This window comes from Aquila chrysaetos, chromosome 4 (assembly GCF_900496995.4).
Source record: "Aquila chrysaetos chrysaetos chromosome 4, bAquChr1.4, whole genome shotgun sequence".
NCBI classification, from domain to species: Eukaryota; Metazoa; Chordata; class Aves; order Accipitriformes; family Accipitridae; genus Aquila; species Aquila chrysaetos.
This window is the reverse complement of record NC_044007.1, coordinates 15,438,394-15,447,874: the sequence shown is the minus strand read 5'-3', so window position 1 is coordinate 15,447,874 and position 9,481 is coordinate 15,438,394. Positions and strand designations below refer to the sequence as shown.

At 44.4% G+C, this 9,481-nt stretch overlaps 1 protein-coding gene across 1 annotated transcript in view; it reads right to left on the bottom strand.

The window, feature by feature from the left end:
• Positions 1-918: 918 nt before the first annotated feature.
• Positions 919-9,481, bottom strand: part of EXT1 (exostosin glycosyltransferase 1) — a 186,732-nt gene continuing 178,169 nt past the window's right edge. Inside the window, exons 10-11 of the mRNA XM_030011813.2 lie at positions 9,065-9,236; positions 919-6,524 (exon numbers count right to left, since the gene is read on the bottom strand). Of these exons, the coding sequence (XP_029867673.1) occupies positions 6,339-6,524; positions 9,065-9,236 (358 nt within the window). The 3' untranslated portion in view covers positions 919-6,338. The remainder of the gene's footprint in view (positions 6,525-9,064; positions 9,237-9,481) is intronic.

Below are 9,481 nucleotides of genomic sequence, written 5' to 3'. Positions count from 1 at the left end.
TGTAAGGACCTCTCCATACTCTGGTAGTCTGAACCCCAGAAGGGATGAGGCCAGCCTGGACATCTCTGATGGGAACAAACCGGTGACTAATTCCTCAAATTTACAGGCCATGATCCTGAGTCCACTAGTGTTACCAGGAACTCCCAGCATGGGATTCATCAGACCAGATGTTGGCATCTATGCTGTAGGACCTGCAATCGGTGTGCTTGTACTGTCAGCAGAGAGAAACCAGCACATGTGAGATGCAACTTATCTCATGCTAAAGCCCATGTCTGAAACAGGTGAGGAGGATAATCCCATAAGCAATACTTCGTTCTGTCCATTGACTACGCAGGGAGGCAGTGAGGTCCAGCTCTGACAGAGAGGAGTGCTTTGTAGGCATCTAGAGTTAGGTGGGATGAATGCAACTCCCCGTGACTGTGACAGGCTTCCCATAACCCCCTAACAAAAAATATGGGTCAATAAATGAATATATTCTCCTTCCCCAGGGATCAGCCTTCAAAGGCCTTCAGGCTGGTGGAGCGATCATTTTTGCACATACCCATTTACAGTGACTCCTTCTAAAAGTCACCGTTACCTACCAATAGCTGTGTAACGACACAGGAAAACTGTCCTGCCACGCACAAGGGACACAGACTGAATGTTTTTCTGCCTTCAGGTAAGACAGTAAACACCTGTCAATGTTGCTGGACTAGTTACCACCGTGTATAGAAGCTATACCACGTATATAATGCATGTAACAGAGACACAGGATATACATATAGCCATTGCTCAGTTCAAGTTGAGAATGGAGCAGATAGAGAGCCATTCAACTACCCTGAACTTGAGACACATGGCAATCATGCTCCCAAATTTGCATTCTCAAGAGCACAAGCAAGATGTGTTATTCTACCTTAAAAATAAAACCACACTGCAACAGAAATGTACGTCCTTTATTAACAACTTTTCAAAATAAATCTGAAGAAAAAAAGTCTTTGGTGACACTATCTATAAAAACAACCTATCTTAGATGGTAAACCTATGATGTTATACAGGTTAATGAAGTAAACCAAATTATATGGCTTTTTAATTTCTCATTCTCTCTTTTTCTCTCACTCACACACTTGCTTTAGGTTTAATTGCACCATGTTGTCAATAGTCAAACAAAGAAGGAGAAACACTTTAAAAAAGATGTGGCAGCACTATGAAAACATTGGTAATGCATTAGAAAATTTTTCTCAAAAATGTACATTTTATACAAAATAAGACTGTATTTTCTGTTTGCTTTTTTGCTTTACATTTGCCCACCTAAGAATTCCCATTTCAGGTTTCCATTCTCATCATCCAAACACTATACATATTTTCTCTCAAAATAAATATACAGGATTATGTACAAGGTCGCAAGGCCTATTGGATCATCACTAATCCACTGTGAAACAGTCACTAAAAACACCATGAAAGAGTGGGAGGGAGCATCCCAAAGCATCTGATGAGTCCCACAACCCCCTCTAATTTAACTCCCCCTAATTTAACTCCAACTTAAAAAACGTGTGTGAAGACGGTTAAAACAGTGGTATAAAGGCCAGCTTGACTTAGTTTTAAACAAGGGTGAGATGTACAAAATTTTGGAAGATGTGGTTTTATTTCCAGCAGATATCGGCTAAGACTCTGCGTGGGGCAAGTCCCTTCTTGGAAGACCCCAGGCCCCTCCCCGTGAAATCCCGCTAAAGCCCAGGAAAATGGGTCTATCAGGCTGATGCCCTTGAAGGCCACATTTCTGTGACAGACAGCAGAGCCAGCCTAAGAGCAGACCACCAATCCACCTCATGCTGTAAGAGGATGTTTAACTGGAGGAATTAATAAAATTGTTGTCAATCAATACAGATGTCATGACAAACACTGAGTAATCTTTTAGTTTCAGTATGGGGAGGAGTGAGGAGGACACAGCATTTTACACTGGGAATGTAAAGATTTGAAAAAATCCTAGTCTATGTCTAGCTGTTTCTTTCATTGCTTCAGTGTCAAATGATGACTTCCACTCTCCAAATGACATCTTTTGGTAAATGAGCTATTTTAAAAGGCGCTCATTGGTGAAAGATTAATTTCTTTGTCAAAGTTGGCTCTAAAAAAGAAATTGCAATCTGAAATTGATCAAATCCATGATGTTTTCCAATGGAAAAGATCAAAGCGCTCGACAGCCATGCATTAGCACACCAGTGTGTTCACTATGAAATTGTTACAAAGCTTAAACATTCACATCTAGAAAAAGTTATGGTAATAATCAGAGTTTTTCACAAAATAGAAAGAGGGCAAAGAGAATCTTGAACATGCCCGAGGGACTGCAAGGAGAGCCAGGCACTTTCTACCTTGGAAGTTTGCCCCTGTTTTTCTCATGAAACCCTCCTCCAGCAATAGATCTCATTCAAATTATAACTGGGAAGGGTTTCTTTCTCTTTTTTTTTTTTCTTTAATAAATTCAATTAAAAATTTATCAGTTCTCCCAAACTCTAATCCCTACTTTTATTCTGTTTTAATGGCATGGATCTATTCACATTCATCCATCTCACCCCTGATTAAATTAAGGTCAGTAACCTTTACAAAAGGCCACATGCGTTACACTCAGTCAAGTCATCAGGCATTCAAGTACCTGTAAAGTAAAGGCTAACATAGCCTGCTGTTAATGAAAAATAAAATAAAATAAAACTACAAAAGGAGCAACAAGGAGTGAACCTTGTTTCAGCACCATCTGAATTAAGGGGGGGAGAAAAAAAAGAATAAAGAACCATTAACTCGCACGTAGGACATGACAAAAGGGTGATTTCATTCACTAAGGAAACAACACAGCTCTATCCAACACAGATACACACGGGAGGCTCAGAAGCATGCCTACTGTTCTTAGGAGTGTTGGCCGATAAAGTCCGCATTGAGCGTAACACACCGAGTCTCTAAGCTGGATCTGCGTCCAGCTCTTTCCCTGGGTCCCCGGGCCGTGGACACGGAGACCAACGGCCATTCTCGAGACTGGCCTGGAGGCACATTCTTTCCTAGAGAGACGGCTATGCCCGGGTAACCTGCTGCAAAGAGAAATGCTCCTACCTATCCACATCCCTTCTGGAGCTAAGCCTTTCATTGTTACTGGTTTAATTAGCGATCTGTAAACAGAAAGGGCCTCGAATCACATTGCGAGCGAGCTTTAGCACAGTCTCTTTCAGCCACCCCAAAAAGTGACGGTAACAGAATGTCAAACAGCTTAAAAGCTTGTCCTGACTCGCTGCTCTCCAAAAATGGTTAGCTACTCCCTTTTATACTAAAAACCCAACCCACGTGCCCCAAAATGGCATTAACTAAAACCCAAGCAGAATTGTAATTCTTGTTTTTGTAGGGTTCTCTTTCCCTCTCCCTCTCCCTGGCCCCTCTTGCTGGCTACAGACCATTAACTGCTTCCCAGAGCTGCAGATGGACAGATCCGCCTGCCCGCCTGCAAACCAGGACACGAGCAAAGCGTGAGCCCTGCCATCCTCATCCAGTGTTTGACACATTCTCCAAAAACCGAGCCTAAGGAGAAGGCCTATTCCAGTCCCTGAAAGAGCTGCCTGATCTCCAAGAGGAAAAAGCAGCATGGGAGCTGCTGAGCCATTCACTCTGGAAAATCAGACCACTGGACTTCACCTTCCCCCACAGATCAGCAAGCGCAGACCCCAGAGCACAGGGAAGTGAGGTTCAGGTTTTTATGGGATGTGGGGAGCTAAATTAGCAGCTCATCCTACAAAGACGGGAGCGCAATCTGCTCCCCTTCCCTCCCTGGCCCTGCCTACCTACTCTTGCCTCTTTACATGTCTCCACATGCTGATTTGACTCTCTAGAATGGCATTAAAAAAATCCAATAATTCATTGGACAGTTTTCCACAATTTTAGAGAGTTGAATGGGCTCACAGAAGCATCTGGTGGGCACCAGCATGGCAGAAGGTCTCAGGGAAGACTGCATGGCCAGGGGCTGGGAGAGCAATGGGAGTGGGGGGAAAAACTCTGCTCTTCAGCAGCATAAGTCACTAGCTGTAGTCTCACACATGTTTTGGCAGATTCCTTTAAAGATTTGGTTCAGATCTACAAGGGCATGTAGAGATAGGACCAGGGGTAATGGCTTTAAACTGAAAGAGTGTAGATTGAGATTAGATGTAAGGAAGCAGTTTTTCACTGTGAGGGTGGCGAGGCACTGGAACAGGTTGCCCAGAGAAGTTGTGGATGCCCCATCCCTGGCAGTGTTCAAGGCCAGGTTAGATGGGGCTTCGGATGGTCTAGTAGAAGGTGTCCCTGCCCATGGCAGGGGGATTGGAAGTAGATGATCTTTAAGGTCCCCTCCAACCCAAACCATTCTATGATTCTAACACAAAATGTCAGGACCCTGATGTTCCTGCTGTAACTCGCTGTGCTCTGTTCAAATATTGCAATACATATGCAACGCAAAGCATTCTTCGCAAGTCTTTACATGTCAGGTTGCATACAAACATTTAGCAATATGTACTTTGCACTTCTAAAGAAACTTTCCATTTAGGGATTCTGATCTTACCAGCAAAAGAAATTATTCAGGCTTCACAGCATTCCCTCTACAACCAGTAACTATTACTTTTACAAATGAGGAAACTGAGGCATGCCTCGGTTATGGGAGTTGCTTAAAGCTGCATAATAAATCGGTGCCTGAACCTGAATGAAACTGGTGATAATTCTGGTCCACCCTTCCTAGCACTCCAGCTACTCTTCACCCCTGCTATCAGACCACCTGTTTACAAGGAATGAGGTATAGAAAGGCTTGCTGGTCTTCTGGGCATCAGCACTAAACCCTCTCGCTGTGACTTTAACAGAGCTCTTGGGGGTGGAGATTATTACAGAGCACCCCAAATGCACCTCATCAAAATGTGAGAGTTCAAAACATTTTTAAAGTGCTTATTTTCTTAGCAAATTGGAATGGCATTTTCCTGACCCAAATCACTGCTTTTGTTTTCATTCTTCAATGTAAAGAAACACATAAATTGCCAAAGCACTACACAGAAATAAACAACTGAAAAATTTCAATTTAAAAATACTTCCACTTGAAATGCTAAAACCATTTTGGAGTGTGAGCAACACCGGTATTTGAGGGGCAGGATTTTTTGTCCGAGTTACCCTGCCCCAAGTACGCATGGGAACACCCACTGCCGCCAGTACCCAGCGTCTGACCATAGGCTTTACTTCAGGTGTCAGACCTCCAGGAGGGAATTTCTCCACCTATTTGCACTTCCAAAAAAAAAAAAAAAAAAAAAGAAAAAAAAGAAAAAAAGAAAAGTAAAGGAAAAAAGAGAAGCCCATGCTTTGATTTCAAATAAACCAATTTGTTACAGGCCAAATTCCTACACTGCAAGCACTAGCATGCTTTCTTTTTTGCACCAACACCTTTTTTGCCCTCAGAACAAAGCTATTTCTAGAAATACAGCTGCCGTGGCCAAGCGGCACCACTGCCCCCGGGCATCAGGGACTCACGCAGGCTGCGTGTGTCCCAGGTGGCCGCCACACTGGCCACGCTGACCGCCCCCGAGGTGCTCAGCCACGGGCTGGGCCGTTCGGGATGCGTCTCTCCTACCAGAATACACAACGGGCACCGCACCTTTGCTGCGTGCGAAGCCTTCCCTGTGCTCCACGTCACCGGTTTGCTCCTCGGCAGTAATGTTCCTCTCTCCCTTCAAGGCAAGGCTGATTGCCTTTAAAAATGGGGTCCCCAACCAGAAAAATCTACGCTCGTTGTCTGGCTCGTTGGGGCTTCTCCAGTTTTCCATCCGTCCAAAGGAGTGGCCGCTACCGGCTTGGGGAAAACTGAGAAAAAAAATTAAAAAGTCAGCAGTAAATGAGAAACGTTAATACTTCGGCTCTGTCCTGCTTCTGCTCAGTTTGTTTCTGAACCTGCTGCATTTTCTCCCCGTGAGATTCAAGCATTTAACTTCGCAGGGGAAAATGAATGAAAATTGCATTGACAATCAAATGCATGGAAGAAAGAAACGGCAGCTTTGAAATATTCACAACCAACACAATTTTGATTAAAGAAAGAACTCTGTTTTTAATAGGTTTTTTTTTTGATCATTAAAAAAGTTTAAACCTGCATAGCAATCATTTCAAAAATAATTATTTAATGTTCCATAATGAAACTGTACACGACCTAGTCTTGAGCGACAGAAGCCTGCCGGGCGGTCCGACGCAGTCCGGAGCAGCGCAGCCCCGGCGCCGGGACGCCGCTCGCCGGGGTTGGGCGCTCGCCGTCGGCGGCACAGTCTGGCTCCACGCGCCGGCGGCCGCGCGGGGCAGGGGCGGCTCGGCCCCCTCGGCAGCGCTCCTCAGAGTCGTTCAATGTCTCGGTACTTCTTCCTCAGGATGGAGACCTGGTCTTTAAAGAGGACGGGGTCGAGCCTCATCTGAGAGTGGATCAGCGGCATATAGCCAAACCAGCTGGCGAAAGTGTTCATGCAGCTCTGCCGCTGGGCGAAGTGGTCGGGGTCGGCCCAGCGCGAGGCCCGGGACGTCTGTGTGGAGAGGAGAGCAGAAGTCAGACGTCGGCCGCGACGCGACAAAATGGCGGGAAAGGGCGGCCGCCGCGGCTGGGCTAACGCCGTGCTGCAGAGCAGGGCCGAGGCGTGAGTGCGTGGCTCTGAGGTAGCTGAAATCTGCTGGGCGGGGGGTTTCAAACAAGGGGAAGGACACTCTGCCCGCAGCGGGAGCCAGGGATGGCGAGCCGGCCACCCCTGACTTTCAAAACAGCGCTGAGGGCAGTGCAGTGTGGTGACCCGAGTTCGACCATGAGCCAGCCTGACTCGCAGCATGACACCCGCGAGCAGGCCTCCCAAAGCCTGCCAGCACACTACTTCACCCCATCTCTCACTCTTTTTTTTCAAACCCTCAAGCTATTCCAGAGATAGAACAAGTCCTTAAAAACCACCAGGGAAGACAAGAAGGCCACTGCTTTCCACCAGAGGTGCACAGGCCAGCTGCTGCCCACAGCCTTCAGCCACAGGAGGAAAACACGCTGCAATTATTACAGTTTCTCGGGTCAAAAACGCACTTTTGCAGTCCAGTTCTGCAGAAATTTATACACAAGTGATTTCAACTAGCTTGTAACTGAGCTCAGCAGAAGCCCTTATGTGCTTGGCATTACTCGGGCATGTAGATGTCCTGCAGGGAAAAGCAGGGTGCTTCCAGGAATCCCACCGGCTAAGGCCAGCGCATAAGACAGTACTGTCTTTCGGATCAAGAAAACTAACTGAAGTTCCACGTTACATCACGTTAAACTCTGATCCGAGGAAAAGACCACAGTCTTTGCATGCATACATGCAAAATACCGTGGCCTGATTTTCCAAAGTTCAGGGCAGCTGTAATTCCTATGAAAGTCCACTGAAACTCAGCACCTCTGGAAAAATAAGGCCCTAACAGCTTGGAAGCAGTTATTTTTCTCTATCCGTACCTAAACTACATGTATAAACATAATAAAACTATTATTTAAGATAAAGTATGAATGCTGAGAACCTAAGTTTTTTTTGTGCTGCTTCTCACGAATCTCTCTATAGCACTCATGTTTCCACTATACTTTAAAAACAAATACAAATTCATAAACTCAAAGTATGTTAACTAAAACATGAAGAAACTGATAAAGTCAGGAACTTGCCAAATGAATGTGGTATCAGACTTGATCTTTGTCCAAGGCCTGTCCAGTTTAGCTCAAGTGGTAGGTTATAATGTGCATTGATTACAGAGTCTTGATTCTATCGAAACACTAAAGAGCAAGCAAAAGCTTGTTGCTAGAGGATTATAGCAGACATTCTGGCCATTAACAGTGAATTTCCATACGACTGTTTATCTCTGTCACAACATTGAGGTTGTGTTAATTTTTTATTTGTCTTTCAAGGAATTATGAACATGGTCCATTACATTTCCCAAAGCTGCAGGAACAACTTGTCTCTAGGACAGAGTTATAGCTCATGGCTGACTCAAGTCACCTGCGCTATAAGAAGAAAAATGAATGTTCAGACTTTGCCAAACAGCCAGAGCACGGCCCTGTGGAGAGGTGAAGCTCAAGCTCGAAGCAATAGGTACTTTCTGGATGGTACCTTCTTGTTCATAGAAGGTCTCCTGGGTACCCAGATGAGTCAGAACTGCTGAATTACTATTACACATAAGGGAGTCTACAAACTGGCACAGCCACTCCCCAGTCAAAAATCCAAGTAATGCTAATAGAAGAAAATACGGAGGTAAAATAGAGGGCCCCTTCTTTCTCCTGCTCCCTAGTAATCCTGGTACTGTTTGTAGTGCAGATTACAGACACCGTGGCAGCACAGATGGCAGGTTGTTTAGGACACGCAGGTCTTGCAGGACATGGTATTCCTCCCATCACTCACACAGGGCAGAAGGAAAAGTGCCCCCAGGTTACCATGTATCCCTGTTACTAGAAGGTATATCCATTTCTGCAATGACAGAGTGCTTACCCAGTAGCTGGAAGAGGCTCTAAAGCAAGCATTTCATGGCTGCTAGTGAGTGATGGTGTCACCATTGGATGAAATGTTCCTCATGGGAAAAAACGCTTGAATATCACAAATTACCTCTGCTGTGACAGTCTGATGTCAGTGTTCACACTATATACTTTAAAATAGCACGAGGATGGCCTGGTACATTATATTCATTAATAATAATTAAAAATAGAAAACCCTTCTAGAATTTACTTCTGCTTCTAGCATTCCATGACTAGGTCTTAGGTCTAGAATATTTAATGAGAAAACTGGAGTTTAACTGAAATTCGGTCACCACAATCATCAGTTCCATGAGTTTGGGATCACCGTGAATAACACTGTGTGAGAAAACTATGAAGAGATGCTGTCACCTACAGTAGATGTTTCCCATTTCTTCTTTTGGATTTTCCTTCATTATAATAAGCATATCTAAAGTCTATTTACAGTTCCGCTAAACTAAAAACTGCAAAAAAATAGAGTTGTATCACTCTGTAAGCCTAACCTAGAAGTCAAACTGTTATATTGTCAATATATCCCAACTGCTAAAACATGCTGTGGATACATACCTGTCCCATCATGGTCTCCTTATACTGTTTTTTCTGTGTTACTTTGATTGGAGGCAATTTTGTCACAGCTGACACCAAAAAATTCATTAGAATGTCCTCACAATTGGCCAGTTGGTCCACCATATTCTTTAAGCTGGCAGGCAGGTAATGAGTGTACAGGTAGTGATAATATCTGGAAACCAACAGCAGCGTTATTAATACAAGTCACTGGGCTTTCAGGGACTACAAACTCCAGGAAATTTCTAGCTCAGTTGAGACACAAGTTTTGTACTCAACTCTGGATATACCACTTCCTTTCTTTGGTCTCATCCTCCAACAAGAAGGGAGAACAAATCAGTATCTCATCAAGACAGTAAATAATGCTAATGGAGAAACAAAACGTATGCCTTTTTTGTAACTGGGTTGAAAGAAATAATG